This window comes from Dama dama, chromosome 3 (genome assembly GCF_033118175.1).
Source record: "Dama dama isolate Ldn47 chromosome 3, ASM3311817v1, whole genome shotgun sequence".
Classification (NCBI taxonomy): Eukaryota; Metazoa; Chordata; class Mammalia; order Artiodactyla; family Cervidae; genus Dama; species Dama dama.
The window spans coordinates 42,986,048-43,006,777 of record NC_083683.1 but is presented as its reverse complement, the minus strand read 5'-3'; the positions used below and the strand labels follow the sequence as shown (position 1 = coordinate 43,006,777).

General features: G+C 50.3%; 3 protein-coding genes across 11 annotated transcripts in view; 1 reads left to right on the top strand and 2 right to left on the bottom strand.

Moving 5' to 3' along the window:
* Positions 1-14: 14 nt before the first annotated feature.
* TARBP2 (TARBP2 subunit of RISC loading complex) lies at positions 15-6,443 on the top strand. 4 transcript variants are annotated; one of them, XM_061126851.1, is made up of 9 exons: positions 17-1,309; positions 1,858-2,022; positions 2,823-2,925; positions 3,523-3,618; positions 4,184-4,256; positions 4,489-4,606; positions 4,882-5,009; positions 5,660-5,861; positions 6,012-6,443. In XM_061126851.1, the coding sequence occupies exons 2-9, from the start codon at positions 1,863-1,865 to the stop codon at positions 6,167-6,169; spliced, it is 1,038 nt and encodes a 345-aa protein (XP_060982834.1). In that variant the 5' UTR covers positions 17-1,309; positions 1,858-1,862; the 3' UTR covers positions 6,170-6,443. The 4 variants fall into 4 exon arrangements, with proteins under 4 accessions (XP_060982843.1, XP_060982834.1, XP_060982814.1 ...); XM_061126831.1 differs by having other exon boundaries at positions 20-1,309; positions 1,853-2,022; XM_061126841.1 differs by lacking the exon at positions 17-1,309 and adding an exon at positions 1,432-1,556 and having other exon boundaries at positions 1,853-2,022.
* Positions 6,444-6,673: 230 nt separating this feature from the next.
* On the bottom strand, positions 6,674-7,717 carry NPFF (neuropeptide FF-amide peptide precursor). Its single transcript, XM_061126703.1, has 3 exons — positions 7,486-7,717; positions 7,014-7,135; positions 6,674-6,901 (listed from the first exon to the last, which is right to left on the bottom strand). The coding sequence occupies exons 1-3, from the start codon at positions 7,711-7,713 to the stop codon at positions 6,784-6,786; spliced, it is 468 nt and encodes a 155-aa protein (XP_060982686.1). The 5' UTR covers positions 7,714-7,717; the 3' UTR covers positions 6,674-6,783.
* A 2,839-nt stretch (positions 7,718-10,556) lies between these two features.
* LOC133044846 (cyclic AMP-dependent transcription factor ATF-7) overlaps positions 10,557-20,730 on the bottom strand; it is a 91,463-nt gene continuing 81,289 nt past the window's right edge. For all 6 annotated transcript variants that reach the window (XM_061126650.1, XM_061126681.1, XM_061126659.1 and 3 more), the window contains 2 exons: positions 19,698-19,806; positions 10,557-16,066 (listed from right to left, as the gene is read on the bottom strand). In XM_061126650.1, coding sequence (XP_060982633.1) covers positions 15,849-16,066; positions 19,698-19,806 — 327 coding nt within the window. In that variant the 3' untranslated portion in view covers positions 10,557-15,848. The remainder of the gene's footprint in view (positions 16,067-19,697; positions 19,807-20,730) is intronic.

The following is a 20,730-nucleotide window of genomic DNA, read 5'->3' as shown; positions in this document are numbered from 1 at the left end:
ATTTTTCGTAATTTCTTTCTCTACAAGGTCACAAAAATTTCCCTACATCTTTCACGTCAGTGGCTGTGAGACTTTGGCGAGGAGGAAATGGAACTCTGTGACCCAAAAATACGGGTTCTGTTCCTCACAGATTAGTCGATTAATCTTAAGAGGCCAGAATTCTCTCTTGCCCTCTCTTTAGCTGAGACCCGGGCCACAGGCAGAGGGAATGAGACCACTATTTGCCTTAGTCCTTCTAATCTTGTCCTTTATAGCTTGATTCTCAGGCCCCGGAGGGTATCTCCTAGCATAAGGGGAAAAGGTGTAGGTCCATTCTAAAAAGGCTTTAGAAGATAAGCGGAAATCGACAGGCTGCAGAATTAATGAGAAGGGTGGTGAAGGACAACACAGGAAAAAGAAGCAGGTTCTGTAAGACTCAGGCCCGAGAGCCAGACGGTTAGGCGAAAGGCTGAGGGCTAACTAAGACTGAGGTGCACTAGGATTTACAACTGTCCCAGCTCAGAGGGGCAGAAAATAGTCGCCTCCCGCGTCCAGGCAGGGCCCACCCTCCCAGACTGCAAAGAGTCAGCAACCGACAGCGGCCTCTCACCTGGGCCAATCACAACCTTTTCTCAAGAAAGAGGCGGGGTCAGGAGGGTTGACTCTTCCCTTGTCCCCGCCCCTTTAGATGAGGTAACCAATCGCCATCCATCTGGAGCGAGCACGCAAAATCGGGAATAGCCAATTATGCCGCGAAACTTTTCGCGCATGCTGCCTCCCAGCTGCGACAAAGATGGCGCTCGAGCTCCTGGGTTCTGTAGTTTTCTCGGTACCCGAAGCATTCCCTCCCCACCTTCCTAGGCTCGTGTTCGCCCTTACTGCCCCGCCCCCAGCCACTTCCACTCTACTCGTACGCATGCCCCGAGCCCGAGCCCTGGGGCGAGGAGACGCGGAAGGAAGGAGGCGGGACGTTGTTAAAAACAAAAAAACAAAAAAACCACCCTCAACTCGGGAAGCGACAGTGGAAGGGTCCACTCCTCCCAGAAGGCGGTGCTGCCTGCCTGAACGAACCACGCGGAGGGTTGTGGGGCGGATAGCTCCCCTCCTGATGGAGACTCATAGAGTCCGGTGGGCGGGGGACTCCATATCCCAGCATGCCCCGCGGCGGGCCCGACCGGCCGCGACTTGGGGCTTGGCCCCGGCCCTAGCTCGTCGGCGGTGTATTGGGGCGCGTGGAGGCTGCAGTCACGGTGGCGCCTGCGGGGACGGAGGAGGGAATGAGTGAAGAGGAGCAGGGCTCCGGCACTACCACGGGCTGCGGGCTGCCCAGGTGAGCCGCCTGGTACCGATCCCTGCAGGGCGCAGAGCTTGGCGCCGTGCGGAGGGAGTAGCGGCGCGGCCCCAGCATGCACCTGGCCTGCGGGCTGTTCCCGGCAAGCACTGGGGTAGTGGGCCGTGGTTCCCGGCATGCACCCCGGCAGTGGCCACTGCCTCCAGCTTTAGCTAGTTGGGGTTGGCCCGGTTCCCAGACTGCACTGGGGCACTGGGCTTTATGCCCCCGACATTCAGTGCATTTGGTGGGTACTGGGTTCCTGGCCTGCACTGTGTCAGGGGACATGCACTTCCAACCCGCACTGGGGTACAGGATCCCCCGCCCTAACTGAGACAGGAACAGTGCTTTCCCCGCTTGCCCTGGGGCAGTGGACCCTGCTTTCCCAGCCTGCACCTCTACTCCACTTGAACCCAGCCAGTGGCTGCCTGAGGTTTCCTGGACCCTATGTCCCCCATAGTGTGCATGGGTCTGATAATGGGAGTGCTTGGCCAGGTGGGTGCAGAGGGGAGGTGTGATGAAGGGTCTGTGCCCCTCCCCCAGTATAGAGCAAATGCTGGCAGCCAACCCGGGCAAGACCCCGATCAGCCTTCTGCAGGAGTATGGGACCAGAATAGGGAAGACGCCCGTGTACGACCTTCTCAAAGCCGAGGGCCAAGCCCACCAGCCTAATTTCACCTTTCGGGTCACCGTTGGCGACACCAGCTGCACTGGTGAGGAAGGCTTGGGCAGCCTGGCTGGGGTGTGCATTCACAGGGCCCCATTGGCTTTATTGCTTGGAGTCTCTTCATGGTCCTCTTCTCCAAGACCAGTGAGGGAAGGAGAGATTTTAGGGGAAAAATTACTGACTGGATTGGGAGAACAGGTCTGTGAGGAGGTACCTAGGACTTAGGAGAGTTAGAGGAGCAAGCAAGACTGCCACAGTGATCGGGCAGATCGTTGTCATCCTAGAGGAAAAAGGAGGTAAATCGAAATCTCAGTGCAGCATTTGGGGAAGTGAGAGCCTGCTGTGCTGGACTCGGTTCTAGGTGCTTAATCAAGTTCCCACTTAATCTTAAACCTTGGTCGAACCCAGTGATGTAGGTGGTAGTATTTTCATGTTGAATGTGAGGAAACCAAGAGAGAGAGATTCAAGGGCTGGGGCAAGGTCACAAGCCTAGTAGATGGCAGAACCAGGCTTTGACTCTGGAGCCTACATTTTTTCTGTTTTCCCAACAATCTCTATTGAAAGAAAGTGCTCCCCAGAGGAAAGAAGGGCAGAGAAAAAACTTCCAGGTGGCTAACCTCAAGGACAGTCAGTTCTACCTGGCATGACTTGATTTGGGGAACTTGTGGAAAGATAAGGGCCCTTCCTTCCAGCAGTTAGAGTAACACTTCCAGCCTTGGGCAAGGGGAGGTTGGTGAGATGGGGCTTGGTTGACTCCCTCTGGCTGCGAGGAGAGAGGCTGTGGGATGCTGGTTTCTCTTCCATCCTTCTAGTGACCTCCAGTATTGCCCACACCCCCTCTCTCAGGTCAGGGCCCCAGCAAGAAAGCAGCCAAGCACAAGGCAGCTGAGGTGGCCCTCAAACACCTCAAAGGGGGGAGCATGCTGGAGCCAGCCCTGGAGGACAGCAGGTGAGGGAGGAACGGCCGAGAATCCTAGAGGCTCTGTCAGGAACCCAGGCCCCTGTGTCAGCCCCTCTGCCCCGTAGGCTTCACTTGGTGACACTGAACTGCCTTGACGTGGCTGCTTCCTGAGAGCTTCCTCTGAAACCCGAGCAGGATGCTTCCAGGGCTCCTGCTGCTGTGAGGGATTCCGGGAGGCAGTGGCCAGCCAGCCGCAGTGTGGGGTTGTGGCTGTGGTTTGGGTCCCAGGTTGGGCCTGGGGAGGGAGAGGGGTGGAGGCCGAGGCTGGAGGGGGTTGCTCTCCAACATACTTCTCTCCAGCAAGATGGTGTTCCCTCTTCCGCACTCAGGTTGGCATTGTTTGCTCCCACAGTTCTTGGGTGGGAAGAAACACCCTTCCCACTTTTTTTTAGTATTTTTCGTCAAGTGTTTGACACCAGAAGATCTCAGGTGGAACTGGTGGTTGAGCTTCCCTGAGTTTTTGGCTTCAGTGGGAAGAGATTTTCTTAGGGGAGGGCAGGTCAGGAGGACCTGGGTCCCCCACCTTTTATTCCCCACCACCACCCCATGTGGGTGTGAATCAAAGGCCCCCTTCCCCTCGGGAAGTTCTTTTTCTCCCCTAGACTCTTCACTGCCTGAGGACGTGCCGGTTTTTACAGCTTCAGCGGCTGCTACTCCCGTTCCATCTGCTGTCCCAACCAGGTATCTTGTCTCCCCTGACTGCCTGAGGAGGGTGGAAAGGGGTCCTGGCTCCCGGCCTCCCAGCCCTTAGACCCAGGCTGGTCAGGCATGTGGAAGTCTGAGAGTGAACAGAGGATGGAATAGTTGGGGACCAGAGTTTGAAGAATTGGCACCAGCTGGTAAGCTCTTGAGACAGGAGGTAATTTGTAATCTGGCAGTACCATGTGGATGGTATTTGACCACGTTAAAGGTCTTGCTGGTCCCATTTTCTTCTAAATTGGCCACGTGATGGCTCTGTGTTTGAGTCCCATCAGGTGTTTCTGGGGACTGGATATACCCTCCTCTCCAGTGTCCTGTCTAGGTGATGATCAAGTGTTCCAGAAAATCAAAATGAGCCTGGGACCTGAGGAGACCTTGCCGGGGGGAGGGGGAGGGGGGTGGGCTTGATGTTTGGAGAGACAGCTGCCTGCCTGGTGGGGAGCAGGGAGATGGCAGTGGGGAAAACAAGAGCAGGGCGGAGGACTCCTGGGCAGCTGCAGAAGGAGCCAGTCCCCTCAGCTTTGGCCCTGGGCCCTTTGTCCTTCAGGAGCTCCCCCATGGAGGTGCAGCCCCCAGTCTCTCCTCAGCAGTCTGAGTGCAACCCGGTCGGTGCTCTGCAGGTGTGCCACACCCTCATTTCCTGTGCCTGCCTGCCTGCCTGCCTGCCTTCGCTTGTACCCGGGGCTGTGGGGGAAGCTGATGGGGGTGGCTACCCTGTTCTGAGGGCTTTTCCCACCCACCTCCCTTTATTCCTCCTCTAACCTGGAACCTGAGACTCCCAGGATGGGAGGGGGAGAGGATGTGAGGACGCCTCTCTCACGTTCTTGCGCACCCTTGTTTCTCCCTTCCAAGGAGCTGGTGGTGCAGAAAGGCTGGCGGTTGCCTGAGTACACGGTGACCCAGGAGTCTGGGCCAGCCCACCGCAAAGAGTTTACTATGACCTGCCGAGTGGAGCGTTTCATTGAGATTGGTAACTGGGCGGAGGGGAGTGCTTGTAGTGACTACCCCGCAGCACTCCAGCCCTGGCCACGGGCAGCTCCCAGCTTCTCTCTACGCTCCTGGCTGAGACCCTGGCTTGCCTGCTGCTTCCTTGCACCCTTTCTTGCCCTCCTCTTCTGGCCGGCCAGGTTCTCGGGTGCCTGGCAGGTCCTGGGCCACCGAGGGGACCCTCAGCCCGAGTTGAAGCTGGGTGGAAGCAGTGGGTCTATTGGGAACCGTAATTCAGCAGCCCTCTCCCCTGTGCAGGCAGTGGCACTTCCAAAAAGCTGGCAAAGCGTAACGCAGCGGCCAAAATGCTGCTTCGAGTGCACACAGTGCCTCTGGATGCCCGGGACGGGAACGAGGCAGAGCCCGAAGACGATCACTTTTCCATTGTGAGTGGCTTGTGGGCCATGCCCCATGCTCCATCCTCCATGCCAGGGCAGGGCACTGAGGACTCAGGTCTGTGACTTGGAAGTGAGCCTCCTGGGCCCCAGGCCTACTTCTGCCCATTTTCCTTCTGGACCCAGGGATCCTTGAGCCCCCTTTCAGCCTCAGCTGTAGGCCTGCGTGGTGAGTGCTTTGGGGGAGGGAGCTGGCCCAGGGCAAGGGACCTGTAGGCTTCTCTTATTGGAATAAGGAAGACTGCCTGACTATCTGGTCCACAGTCTAGTCGTTAGAGGGGGCCACACTGGGGTTGGGCTTCCTGGGTGGCTCAGTGGTAAAGAATCCGCCTGCCAAGCAGGAGACACGGGTTCGATCCCTGGATCAGGAAGATCCCCTGGAGGAGGAAGTGGCAACCCACTCCAGTATTCTTGCCTGAAAAATTCCATGGACAGAGGAGCCTGGTGGGCTATAGTCTGTGGGGTTGCGGGAGAGTCGGACACGACTTAGCGACCAAACAATCCAGGGATTGCCTGGCAGGTGGGGCTCAAACAGGAGGAAGCATTCTTCGGGCTTTTCTCTCCTTGGGCATAGTCTGTCTCTTCAGTGCCTGGTTTCAGAGCCCGTGGCTGCATCCTTCCCCCTGTCCCTGTCTTGTCAGGGTGTGGGCTCCCGCCTAGATGGACTTCGGAACCGGGGCCCAGGCTGCACCTGGGATTCTCTGCGGAATTCGGTGGGAGAGAAGATCCTGTCCCTCCGCAGCTGCTCGCTGGGCTCTTTGGGCGCTCTGGGCCCTGCCTGCTGCGGTGTCCTCAGTGAGCTATCTGAGGAGCAGGCCTTCCATGTCAGCTACCTGGATATTGGTATGGCTAGTCGGGGGCCGGGGGACAGTGGGGACTAGACCAGAGCAAGTACGGATGGGAGTGAGGGTTCGGGAGGGCATGAAAGGGACATGGGCCGCCCCGGCGCTGCCTTCCTGCCCGACACTGCCTCCCTCTTCTCTCGGTCTGCAGAGGAGTTGAGCCTGAGCGGGCTCCGCCAGTGCCTGGTGGAGCTGTCCACACAGCCGGCCACTGTGTGCCATGGCTCTGCCGCTACCAGGGAGGCCGCCCGTGGCGAGGCTGCGCGCCGTGCCCTGCAGTACCTCAAGATCATGGCGGGCAGCAAGTGAAGCTCTGGCGGGACTCATGAACTACAGCCTCCGCTCCCTGCTCTTCCTGCCCCCGGCCTGTGCGCCCGCCCAGCGCTGGTACCCCCTGGAGGTGCCACCTCTACCTCTGACACAGACTGCAGGCTGAGGGGGGTACAGGGCCAGGAGCCAGGGACCACAGGGCCTCAGCTGGCCCCGGTTCTGCTGTCATGTAACTGGTGATGACCAAGGGGAATGAAATTGGGGGCTCTCCTATTAGAGCCCCAAATAAATGTGCTGCTTTTTGGATTCTTCAGTCCTGGTCTGTTTCCCTGAGTGGTCAGCTTCAGAGGGGGTTAGTGCAAGGGCACGTCCCCAGTGCGTGCCCCCCCACCCCCACTTTCCTCCCCACACGTCCCCATGTTTGCCTTTCTGGTGGGTGCACTGACATCTGGGCACACCATCGCCTGTGTTCCTGGAGAGTTGGGTTTAGCGGAGGTGGGGGAGGCTGTGGTTCTTGTCTTGGGGCTCCCTCCCACGTCTCATGCAGATGCAGACATGTGCACACGGATTCAGAAGCCAGACAGCTTTATTTGCGGGGGACACATGGCACTTTGGGGTGTGGGCCTCGCATGCACACCTCAGAGGATGACACGTCACTTCTTCCCAAAGCGCTGAGGGGCAGCCAGGCTCCAAAAGGGGGAACTCGGCCCCTCTCCAGCTCGAGGAGTCAGTCTTTTGTTGCTCCAGGAGCCCCGGGTGTTTCTGCCAAACCTTAGGAGAGATCCACCCTCAGCTATAGGTCCTTCCAGATCCCCCCTTTCCTCCTCTCCTCCCACTCCTCTCCCTTCAGCCCTGGCCTTGCCTTTGTCCCTCCTAGACTTACCTCTGGGGCTGAAACAGGAAGGCTGGACTCCGGCCAGTTCTCTGCATGGCCTGGAGCAGGGAGCGCAGGAGTGACCTGGGGGTCTGGGCATCCTGTGGTGGGTGGGCGCCACTGTCTTCCTCCTGTGGTATGGAGCCATCAGGGAAGGAAGATGGGTGAGGGCCTTGGGCATTTAGATCACAAGGGGAAGGGAGTGACCTCCAGGGCAAGTTGAAGGAGGCTAAGGAGTCATTTCCTCAGATGTGAGGACCCAGTGACCCTGGCAGCCAGAGTATTTGAACTTGGAGTGTAAGTCTCAAGCTGTTGTTGTTAGTCACTCAGTCGTGTCTGACTCTTTGTGACCCCATGGACTGTAGCCTGTCCATGGGATTCTCCAGGCAAGAATACTGGAGTGGGTTGCCATTTCCGTCTCTAGAAGTCTCACGCTGAGGTCCGGGAAAATGGTGAGAAGGGGACGGGCATGCTCACTTACCATGAAGATCTGATCTCCTCCATCCCGGCCCCCTGGTCCTTCAGCGTGGCTCCAGTCTGTCACTAACAGCAACACCAGCAGCAGCGCTGCTGCCTGCCTGGCATCCATGCTTCCATCTGCCTTGCTGTGGCCACACCCGCCTCTTATACCTGCTGTCCCCCTGTTCCTCACCTCCCACAGCCGCCTGAGGCGGAATCTAGAGAAGGCAATGGAAATGCACAGCTCCATTAAGAGCCGCCTGGGACCCCCCTCCCCGGCCCCTGTGGGACTTCGTGCTCTCAGCCTCCGGTCCCAGCCCCTAAGCCTGGAGTTATAGACTTTATTAGATGCATAAATCCTGTCTCCAGAGCTCAAGAAGCATCATTAATTGCAGATGCTTTGTCAGAGCCCTGGGGGGCCTTCAAGAACTCCCAATCCCTCAACAGGTTGGAGCGCTCCAATGGATCACCTCCTCTCTTTGCTAGCTTGTAGAATAAAACACAGAGAAAACCCTGTCAGGCTAGGCATCATGTGCTGGAAAGGAAGGAGTAAAGAGCCAGGGTGATCCCATCTGGGGACTAGGGAGGCTGCAGGCAGGGTCTCCCGGCCCTCCTGGCCCAAGAGGCATGCCTCTTGGAGGGTTAAAAATGGAGTCAGTACTCTGAGATTTGCCTGTGGAGAGAAAAGTGAGGTACAGGAGACAAAGAGGTTTCAGAGCCCCCAGAGAGTGGAGATTGCATCAGATGTTTGTAGCAGACCCCGTCTTCCCAGCGTTGCCCTGGACCAGCCCCACTCCGGACTCCGGAGCCGCGCTCGGCAGCTGAAGCACTGCTGCCACCCTGTGGTCGCGGCTGTGCACGGTCGGCCTGGCCGTTTCCTTTCTCTGGAGAAGAGTTTGATGGCCCTGACTTCAGAGTCCCAGGAAGGCAGGGGCAGGATACTGGGGTTGGATTGTTGTTTTTGTCCACCTCCCTCTAGTCAGTCCAGCCTCTGCCTGGCTCTGCCTCTGACCGATTGGGGCAGAATCCTCCTTAGGAAACATCAGTCACTGCCTCTCAGGAACTATTCCCTTCCAAGTCAGCCTTCTGATCCTAGAGTCCTTCCTCAGTACCCCCACCAGTGTGGTTCTTTAGCTGATGCCAGAGAGGTGTCATGACATAAAGGGTCTATGAATCAGCCTTGGGCAAGGTGCTTAGCTCTCTGTAAGTGAAGTTTCTTCACTTAAAACGTGGCAGCGTTAAAATGAAGCACTTTCAAAGGGGAACATTATTTGAGACACTTTTGGTAACCCTGACATAGAGCAGGGGTCCTTACAACACTAGCTGTGATTGTCTTTGCACATCCGGGTCCTGGAGAATTTACCATCTCCTGAGAAGTCCAGACAGAATCATCCTTGCAAGGTGTTGGCTTTCATCTTGTGGCCTCCCCCAGGGGTTTGCCCCACTCTGAGTGGACCTCTCATCTCTCACATTACAAACCTTTCCCTTGTTCAAAGACAGATTGCGATTCTTCCACTCTGTAGAGAGGGAAGCATTCCCTTTCTTTAAAGTGAGGCATCTAGAAACCAACTCACACTTTGGAAAGGTAGATGAGAGCAGGTTTTGATCTGGATGGCCTAGATACTCATTTCTATCCACGCAACCTAAGTTAGGGTGCACCTTTCTGTAAGGTTTGTCTCCTGGATGGTCCCGAAGCACAGAAACTGACATTCATCATCATTGTATCTTATAGTTTCACCACTTCTTAGAAGGAACTATCAAGTCCATGGGTAGATGGTTTTCCATGGGAAATGGATTGTGTACCATATTGAGGTCCTTGTCCGTTTTTATCTGACAAAGTTCAGAGGAGCAGGGTATGAGGTGGGTGGGGTGCTGCAGAGCAGCTCCTGGGTTGAAATGTTTTAATCCAGCTCTTAACACTTCACTGTGTGCCTTGGTCAAGTGTCTCAACCTAAACCTCATCATCCGTAACAGGAGGCAACTACTTGTTATCAAGAGCGCTTGTGGACAGTAAGTGACTTGATGAATGCAAAGCATCTAGTACTCCACCAAGCAGAGCGGGCTCCCCAAACACGTTTATCCCATTATTTCTCTGATCACCACTTACACATGGATCTGAGCTGAGGCTGATTCAGAAAGGAGCTGTTCTAGCTGGTTCTTGTGTCCAGGATGGAGGTGATGGGTCTCTCTTTTGGCGAGAAGTTAGAATGGGTTAATTCTTCTAACTTGGGAAATTGTCCTGCTTTCAGTTTCATCTCAGCCTCCAAAACCCCTCAGTCTTGGCTTCAGTATTTGGCCTTCAGCAGCTTCCTTTCCCACTCTCTGGATTCTCGCGTGCTCCTGACCACAGTGAAGACCACACTGCCTTTCCTGCTCTCCCAGAGACTGGAGCTCCCCGTTTGTGTCAGTTGTAGCAAACATCAGCCATGAACAGCATGTCAATCACCTCTCCTCCCGGAGACTCCCCTGGAGGCAGCTGGCTATCTCCCAGTCCGCTTCTTCAGCCTGCTCACCCTCCTCACTTGTGGTATCAAGGAATACATAGGTACAAGACACTGGTAGTGACTGCCCCACACCTCCTCACAATTCCTGAGCACTACCTGTTTTTCTTGTGAGCTATCTTATCTGCTTCTAAAGAAACTCCACCTCTCATTTCTAGATTCGCTTCTTCCCACACTCATAGACTCACAGAATCACAGAAGTCTAAGTCTTTGTGCACTTCCTGGACATGCTGGAAACTTCTTGAGGGTAGGGCTTATTATTTTCTAATTGTGGGAAAGTGGGAATGCTGAAAGTCTAAGAGGGCACCTCACCTGCTTTCCAACATCATCTGATCTCCATCCACACAAAGCACATGGTTCTTTCTATGCGGGCTTCCGTGATGCCGAGGGCCCTTGTCCCCAGGGCAGTGCACAGAGCTGGGCCTTCTGGTGTGTTATGTAATTCCTACAAACCACCCACCTCCTCTAGGCTGCATAAAAAGGAGGGAGGGATACAAATGCCAGCCCTTTCTGTCCTAAGAATTGGGAGAGTGAAGATCACAGGCATGAGAGCCCAGTGAGTTCCCAGAAAGAATGGGACTTGTCGATTATTGAAGCATCAGACAGAACAGTGGTTCTCTTCATAGTTTAATGTTATATTTGCAGCATAAATAAGGCACAATATATGTCAGGGCAAGGTTGGGAGAGGGAGAAGGCATGGCTGGGGGTAACTGCTATGTGGCGAGGGGAGAGGAGGCGGGACGGGAAGGGAGAATAGAGCGAAGCCTCTGCCTCAGCCCCGTCCCAGGAGACTGTGAGAACCTGCTCACAGGGATCATGCTGAAGTGGGTCGGGGGAGAAAGGGAGAAGACAGTTTTGTAACAAAACAGCCTGTAGCACTGCACCTCCTGCCTGTCAAAGCCTACCACTGGGGACTGGAGAAACCCAGACCAGAGTCAAGTTCCTTAATGACATGGAGAGGTGTTGCTACATGTCAAAGATATACAGATGAACAGAGATATAACCATAGATACACACAGCTTTCTTTTCAACAGATACTATGTCAGGAGACTATGGCTTCCACTGCTGGGGCTGGAGGCTCATCTCCCTGCCTGAAAGGTGTGTTGGGGGGTGGGGTGGGTGGGAGAACAGGACAGCTGGTCCTTCCTGTAACAAAGAACATGGAGTAATCCGTCTGCAAGGGAGTAGGGCCAACTCCTGTCCGGATCCATGCAGGACAGGTTTTAGGGGTAAGTAGAGGAAGACAAATCTAGGTTTTGAGATGAGTGATGCTGTTATTGTTGTAATGGCAGTGGAGGGAGGGACTGGACAAAATGGAAAAATGTTAGTGCTAAGGCAGAGGATGGTGCACCCTACAAGGATTTCCCAGCTTGCCCCTAAGGCAATGGTTCTCAAACGTCAGCGTCTCTGAGAATGGCTCTGAGTGCTTGTCAGAGCCCATCCCCAGAATTTCTGATTCAGTATGTCTGGAATGGGGCCCGAGCGTGCAGGTCTAACAAGTTCTCAGATGATGGTCCTGCAGGTCCCAGACCACATTCTGAGAACCACTGCCCTAAGGGAAAGTCAGTGAAACTAGTGCTCATAGCCATTTCTTAAAGCTAAAACGTAACTCACCAGAAGTTAATGCTGATGAGACTGCTCTAGGCTACCAGCCCCCATTAAAAACAAAAACTCTAGCAGCTGTGATACAAACCTGCATCTGCAAAGGACGTAAGCTGCCTTAAGCTGTCCTACACTCCCCAGGCCCTTCTCATTCCGGGGAAGAATTTTACCCCAAACAGAGACGAATGAACTGGTCTGGAGGGTGGGGATGTTGGCCAGCACCATCTATGCTCACTTCTGCTTGACCCTGGGTGGTGAGCATTTAGGCCTGTGTGCACCTGCATGTGTGCATGCGGAAACAGAAAAATCAGTTCTCTACGACGAAGGGAATGATTAGGGCTGTGGGAGGCTGAAGTAGGATTGGGGGCGCAGGATCCTTTAATTTGCCTTAGGAGCCTCACCTGTCCTGCTCTTCCCTCCACCCATGTCAAACAAGTCTAAAGAAAGCAGAAAAAGCGTATCAACAAAGGCATATGTGATATACAGCTAGAAGGACTGGATTCTAAACAGACTGGTTATGACATTAAAAAAAAAAAGAGTACATTTCCTTCCTGTGTATATAATGTATAATATTACTGAAAAATAATGACTTGGGGGTGGGAAGGAAGTTAAGAGAGAAATGGGATCTTTGTGGGGAAGAGCTGTCTCAGGGCTAGCACCTTTCAAGGAGCCTCTCAGTGTGAGCGAACAGGGGAGGGATACTTTGGTGTCTGCTTGGTGGTTCAGGCTGTAGTTGGGGCGTTATGGTTAAGCACCCTGTCTACCAGGATGGGTGGTGCTGGAGGGCAGTAAACCAGGAAAGGAACTGGAACAACAGAACAGGCATGGGAAGGCAGCAAAATGCGTTTTAGCTAGGCCATCTCCTCCTTACTGCCACCAAGAGTGTAGAGTCTAGGGCTTAGGGCCAAGGAGAGGAGCAGAGGCCAAAGGAAGCCAGATTTGGGACGTACAACCAACAGGGAAAGATGAAGCAAAGGAGGTCCTACTCTTTCTTGTCCTTCCTAATAGAGTGGGAGGCTTTCTCAGACTTTTCAACTCTAAACAAGCTTTAAGACAATGTGGCATAAAGTCTGTGAACCAGAAGACCTGGTTCTGGCCCCTTCCTCTATGGCCTTGCGTCTCTAGCAGCTGTGTCCTTGAAGCGAGTAGGAGGCCTGAGTCCTGTGTTCACTTAGAAAAGTCCCAAGGCATCAATATTCCCAGCCCCTTTCAGAAAATGTCTTCCCTTAAAAGTGAAAGTGTTAGTTGCTCAGTTGTGTCTGACTCCTTGCGACCCCACGGACTACAACCTGCCAGGCTCCTCTGTCAATGGAAGTTTCCAGGCAAGAATACTGGAGTGGGTAGTCATTCCCTTCTCCAGGGGATCTTCTTGGCCCAGAGATAGAACTTGGGTCTCCTACATTGCAGGCAGATTTTTTACCATCTGAGCCACCAGGGAAGCCCATTCCCAGCCCCTTTCAGAATGTGTCCTCCCTTAGGCCCATAGGAAGGCCATGGTCCTTAAGAAGGAATAAGTGACACCCTCCATGTCTGTTCTGGTTCAGATGGGTCTGGAAGGCAAGGAGCAGGGGCGAGCGGCCACACAGCTGGCTGCAGTAACAAGGTAAGTGTCATTCTCCTTGACTACAGGAGAGGCTTCAGCTCAAGCAATTGCTCTGCCTTCTCAGTGAGACCAAGGGCCAACAAGAGAGCTGTATGGGGTGGGGGAGGTCCTGTCGCGTTCCTTCCGCATCTCACTGCTGCTTTACTAAGGTTCTGCCAATGCCTCTCAGGTCCCCAGGACTAATTTCCCACTGATGAAAATAAAATAAGGACTTAGACATGGGGACTAAGAAATTAAGACCCTCTCCATAAATTAGACATCCTACCCAGGGAAGACTAGCAGGGACTCCAACTTCCCTCAAGGTCAAGCAGTGAGGCAGCACACGTGTGCAGTGCCAACCTGATTCTTAACTTGAAGAACACTTGACTAAAGGGGGAAGAAGAATAGCCAAGGGTCTTATGAAGGCTCCTTAGGAGCCACAAACTCAGTCAAGCTTTAGGGCAAGGCTACTAGCAGGAAATCAAGATAACAAAAAAATGAAACACAGCTAAGGCAGGAGAAAATCCCAGAGAGCAACCATCTAAAGGAAATGTCCTGAGTATAAGTATGGCTGTGAAGTTTTAAAGGCAAGCAGAGTCCCCGGAGGTGGTAACCTGCATCCTGACCATCTGTCGTGCCGTTTGCTAGTCTGAGTCACCTCAGGGGCTATTCCTGTTGGGTCCTAGGTGGGGGGAGGATGAGAAAACCATGTTTCTCTCTCCTTTCTCTTCACCAGGTGTAGCTTCTTCAGCACCAGCTCTGAACACAGGAGGGGAAATTAAAAACAAATGCAGTAAACATGTCATCTGGCTGGCTCACCAGTTTATCAGTCTGAGGAGACAGGGATCTTGTAGTTTAGACCATTTCCTCATTCCTCTCTGACAGCCAATTTTGGAAGATAAGAAAGGAAGCTGGCAGTTACTCTGTATGCATGTATAAGATGGAGGTAGGAAAGAGAGAGACAGAGAGAAAGGGACATTACTGGCATGGGCAGATGGCAGAAAGTGGCTCTGGGACAATTGGAAGGGATTCATACTGAAGGGCTATTAAAGCTGACCTATCTATCCACAGGCCTCTGGCTTTGGACTGCTTCCTATGGCCTTGGTAGAAATTGCATAGTTCAGGGCCAAAGGAAGACGAGAAGTCTTAATGGGGAAGAAAGAGGGGCAAGAGGGATAAAAATGTCCCCCTGCAACCCAACTTTTCAAAGTAAGAATGGCTGAGTGCAATAGTCACTAATTTCCCAGCAGGTTGGACCTTTCAACAAACAGGGCTCTTTGGTGGACATCAGTATTCCACCTCCCCTTCCCGCGCCTCCCTCCAACCTACCTCATACCCAAGAAAACCCACTCTGGACCTTCGCTCAGATGCCTCAGAGTCCTGGGGCTTAGACTACAGAGAAGCATCACATCCAGGGGGCAGAGAGCAGAAAAGAGCGAAAGAAACACTACAGAACCAGGAGACCTAGAGGCTAGGCTTGGAGTCTGGTGAAAGAGAGAGAAGGTAGATCCAGTGAGGATTATTTGTGCATATAAGACCCTTGCTCATAAAAGAAGACAGACATGTGAGGCTGAGAGATGGGGGTGAGGGGAGTGAGGGAGCACAAAAGACCCCCACATGACAGCTTCCAGAGGGCTGCATCAGAACTAATTACAGAAGAGAGACAGAGGCAGGGATGCAGGCAGGGGGACGAAGAGAGACACAGGAGTGTAAAGATGACCAAAAGGAGTATGTATGCTTTGGCTGGTGTACTGTTGTAAAACATCATCAATCCAGTCACCTGATGGAACAAGCTTTAAAACTACATTGTTCCTGTCTGTCCTGGAGGACAGAGCAGGGAGGGGCAGGGAATCAGCCAGTCAGATCCTGGGTGTTTTCTCTTCGCTACTGAGGGTGTCTAATAAGGCCATAGATGAGGTTGATAAGGCTTAGTGGGAAGTGGAAAAGACCCCACCACTAGACTGGGAAAACTCAAGAGAGAAAATGAGGTACCCAAATAGCTCTGAAATAAATGAGAAAGTACTAGAACTTTTAAGGTTTCATTTCTTTTTGTTTTTGGTGGCTGGTAGGGAGAAGGGCTAAAGTTTATGGAAGAACTGGGAAATACTGCTATTTCATACATCAGAGGTAACCTTACACTCTCTGTAAGTCAATGTTTTAACTTGAATTTATGAAGGGGAAAATGGGACCAATAAGCAGCTACTGGGAGACGAAGTCCTGAGTCCATGGGGGTGGCTAGGGATGGGTCAACAGTGATATGCCGTCAACTCTAGCCTCCCTCTACCGAGCAGGAAGTGGCATGCTGCTAAGGATCAAGAAGGTATCATCCATGGCTTGGTGGGACAAGAGGCAACTGAGAAACTGAATCTCAGAAGTGCAAGCGTTAGTGTTAAGAGACAGGTACACGTGCATGGGCAGGGTGATTGTTCGGACCATCCATAAAGGCCTTTGGCTGTGGGTACATCAGAAACTTCCCTCTGGGGGAATGATCTATGTGGCTCTGGGGCTGGGAGGCTCCTAGTACAGGTGTCAACGTACATGACTGTGTGAGAAAAGTCCCACATCTGACCATTACTCACAATACGCAATTCCCTCCCCCATATCGCCGTGTCCAAGGCAGATGGGAGAGGATAAGATGACATCTCTCTTGGCTCTCGGGCGGGCGAGCTCTGGCTGGGGACCTCTCCACCAGGGGAGGCATCATCTGCCCGCAGACTGAGACTGTGGGGTCATGATCACATGTGACTGTATGGGCATGCTCAGTTCTGTCCTTTGGCTGGCCATCTGAGTGAGGACTGAGGTGGCCACAGCTTCGGCTGCAGAGCGAACGCTGAGGCCATTGCTTGGGGCTGTTGCTGAGCTGTGTTGAATCACAGGGGCTGGTGAACCCGTTGGCTCTGAGCTTTCCTTGGGGCTTTCTGCCAGGAAGCAGGGCAAAAACAGAGCAAGTGGTTAGGAAACAGAATGTGGAAGTAGGCAGAACTACCTTTCCCCATAATTCTAAAGGACCCCAAAGGAAAATGAAGCCCATATTTTTAGGGGGAGAAACTTCCCAGAATCTTGGCTTATAGGGCACAAATGAGCTAGGAAACTACCAGTTGTGAGAAGGGAAGTAAGCTAGGCCAAAATTAACCTATTCATCCAAATAAAGCAAATCCCCAACATGTTAATTACACTACTTGGCTTCTTGGTCTCTGCATAATTCATTAACTCATTGGAATACTCTTCTTGTTATTCATGTCTTTAAAGGTGATTTAAAATAAATCTCTCTTGTTTTAAGCTATCCTCTCATTAATGCTCACAACACTGCAATCATTCTGTTATTTTTAATATTCCTTTAGCATGAAGTTGCACTACAGATAAACCTAATAAATACCAAGCTACACCCAAATCATGTTATGAATGACCAGTCCTTGGCCAAGGCTGTTAACACAACCAACTACATGAGATCTGTCAGACCCTCCTGGCTGTCAACTAGCTAGGCATTAATGATTTAACACATTTATTCTGAGTTATACCACTCCACGTAAAGTGACAATAACATTTTACTACTAAACACAAGTGTCTGAGGTGCATACAAATGTATCCCCATGTTGCTCAACAATCAGGGAGTTTCACTAAACATTGGATAGCCTCTCTGGCTCTTTAAACAGAGATGTGTTGAGTAAGGGCAAATTCCAACAGTTGATTGTATTTTTGACCTCCTGATAAATGCCTGCGTCTTCTTTCACAACTTAAATATTACCTCCTCTGTGAAGCCCTCTTTGTTATGTTCAGGCAATTTAACTATTTCATCATTTGTGCTTTCAGAGCATACTTCATTCATTCATCAAAGATTTACCAAGTATTGGCCATGTGCCAGGCACTGGGGTAGACAAAGAATAAACAAGCTTCCTGTCTGCAGGAAGTTCTGGTCTAGGGGCTCTTTGGCACACTTGTGCTAACCTTACCTGTGAGTCTCTCAAAGATAGGAAAGTCTCGCTGGTCTTGTGTCAGGTACTCACCGCAACGTCCACACCACCCAGTAGGAACTAAATATATCTTTGCTGTAACAAGTGATTTCAAAGACTAACTACCTGTCAGAGTTCTTGTAGGGACTGAATAGAAACCCTACTGAAGTCTATGAATAGACTTCATACTGATAAATACTCAGTCCTTGTCTTCCTTAGCCCAGCAAAAGGATTCGAAATAGCTAATCACTAAACTTCCTGAAATACCTTCTTATCTTGGCTTACAGAACACCACACCCAGCTAACTCAGCTGGTTTTCCTCCTACCTGTTTGGCTGCTCATTCTCAGTGTCTCTTATAGGTCCCTTCTCATCTCCCTGATCTCTAAATGTTGGGAGTACCCAGGGCTCAGTCTCGGAACTTCTCTTTTTCTACCTATGCACTCTGTCTTGACAATAACATCTCATTCAGTTTCATGGCTTTAAAAACTAACCATCTTCTGACTGCCAAATTTGTACCTTCAGCCTTTTCTTGGAATTGCAGACCCATACAACTGCCTGCTTGACAGCACCACCTGCAAGCCTAAGAGGCTTTCAAATCTGAGCTCCCAATACACCATCCAGTCCACTTGTTCCTACACTTGCCCCATCTCAATCAGTGGCAACTCTGTTCCTGTAGGTGCTCAGGCCAAACAATTTGGTGCAACTCTGTTCCTGTAGGTGCTCAGGCCAAACAATTTGGTGCAATTTTTTTGGGGGGTGCAATTTTCGATTCTTCTTTTCCCTCACATATACTGTCCCATCTGGCCATCATCAAACCTTGTTACTGTAACCTCAAAATATATCCTGAATTAAATCCCTTCTCACCACTTTCACTACCACCAACCGGTATAAGGCTCCATCCTCTTTAGCTCATGACTGTGACAGTCTCTTAAGCAGACTGCCTGCTTCTGCCCATTCATTCCTCACTCTCTAACAGACTGACCCTGTTCAAACTAAGTCAGATCAAGTCATGTTGCTATTTTGCTGAAAACCCTTTAGTGGGTCCCCAAAGTAGAGCAAAACCTAAAGTCCTCTCTATGACCGATGAGGCCCTAAAGAAAAATGCTCCTATTATCTCTCCTACCTCATCTCTAAATACTCTCTAGTTCCCATTCTCTCCAATCCAGCCACACTAGCCTCCCTGATGATTCTAAAATGTGCCAGACATGCTCCCACTTTGGGTCTTTGCATTTGTTGCTGCTCTTGCTTGAAAGAGCAAGTACTTTTCTCCCATATTAATGCGTGGCTAGCTCTCAATTCCTTAAAAGTTAAAAAACACCTCATCTAAAATTTCAACCTTGCTGCTAACATTTCATATTCATCTTCCCTGTTTTATTTTTTTTCTTCTAAGCACTTACTCTTATCTGACATAATATATATTGTACCTATTTATCTCGTTTATTGTCTGTCTCACCCACTAAAATATAAGCCCCTTACAGGCAGGGACTTTAATCTATTTGGTTCCCTATTATGCCCTCAGCATGTAAAACAGTGCCTAGAACAGGCTCAATCAATATCTGCTGGATGAATGACTGTACTCTGAAGTACACATTAAAATTAAAATTGTTGTTCATTCGCTAAGTCGTGTCTGACTCTTTGTGACCCCATGAACTGCAGCACACCAGGCTTCCCTGTCCTTCACTATCTCCCAGAGTTTGCTCAAACTCATGTTCATTGAGTTGGTGATGCCACCCAACCACCTCATCCTCTGTCACTCCCTTCTCCTCTTGCCCTCAATCTTTTCCAGCATCAGGGTCTTTTCCAATGAGTTTTAATTTAAATTAAATTTAAATAGAGATGTTTAAAATTGGTGATGTGGTCACTCTCTTTCTATGGGAACATATCTTTGAAATGATAAAGATAGTTAGTGGAAAAATAATTCAATATATCAAATTTTGATAGCCAACATTTCTATGAATTTAATTTGTAAAGGGAAATGATTTATTAGTTTTACTGTGCATAAACAAATTATTCACAGTAATTTTAATTTCAGGATTGTGCTTATCCCAAGCATGACTGTGACCAGCTCTTCCGAGCCCTATATTATGTGTTCACAGATTACAAACAGAAACCAACATTATCCTGTTATAGAAAGATAAAACATACTGCCAAATCTCAATGCTTGACAAACCCCAAGGTATCATCTGCTGTTATATCCTCTTTAGACTAAGATGGTGGCTTTGGAATAAGGAAGAGCTGGATGTGAATCCTGACTCTGCCACTTCACCAGCGGTGTAACTTCAGGTAAGAGACTAATGTGAGTGAGTATAAATGGAAGTAATATCTGTTTCATGAGAGAACTGGGAAGATGGTCCAGTACCTCATACAAAACAGGTACCCAATATATATTGCTACCCTTTATCTCCAAAAGGATAATTAGGATACTGTTTTCAAAAAATTTTTTTGGCAGGACTGGTTGTTCTACATAGGCTGCTCACTCATCTGTTTCTGGGCCCCCCAGAACATTCACAATGGGGTTATAAAATTATAAACAGTTGAGACACTCATTACATGCAGTTTACTGACTGATTGACATTGCTTAGGTTGTGAGCCACTCACCTAAATAGCCTTGAGTCTTTTTCTGTAGTGCTGTAACTGGGCAGTCTTTATGAGCTAACAGTAGCTGTTTCAATTGAGCCACCTCATTGCGTAGTAATGTGACTTCATTCTGAGGAGGAAGGTAAGAAAAGAATATGAAGAAAATTCATGCTCCACTCTTGAAGCCCCACTGACTATCCTCAGAGTGAGGACAGAAGGCTGCCTGGATTTTCTCCTTCGAATCTAGAAAAGATCCAGCAAGGCTTCAGATAGCCCAGAGCCAATAGAGCCACAAATTCAGACAGGAGCTGCTTACAACGATAGTAGGAATTCTACACAGAAAAATTACTCCTTTGTAGGGTAAATATAATTGCACCAAAATTAATAATACATATGTCCTTCGACTAGGAAAGCCTACTTACACGAATCTATTTAACAGAGCGATTTACTCAAGTGCATACAATGTACACTGCAACACTGCTGTTCTGGCAAAAAGTTAAAAACATTATAAATATCTGAATCTTATAACCAAACTATAGAATGCTACACTGTACAGCTATTGAAAACAATTAGGTAGGTTCTCTGTATGTATACATGACTAGATCTCCAGAAGATAACTGTTTTATGCTAAAACCGACATACAGTCCCTCCCTGGCTCCCCTACAAAAGCTAAAAAATGGAAAAAATATTAGAAACATATATAGGTCTGGTGGGTACAAACTTATCTATAAGGAATAGAATGAGACTGGGAAAGACATACTGAAGAGAGACTTTATTTTTAATCTCTACTTCTGTGTGTGTACGTATGTGTATACTACATATATGTTATATAAATATATTATCTTTGTAACTAAACTTTTTTTTTTTCAGTGTTACAGCTCTATTTATTTAGATAAAAGCAGGAAAATCCATCTTCGAGGCATGAGGGCACGTCGATCCAAAGACGTGAAGAGAAGATCTTCATCGCGCGGGAGAGAGAGCGTAACTAAATATTTTTTTTTTTTTGGTAACTAAATATTTTTAAAAAATCAGAAGAAGGGAAATATTCAAGAAA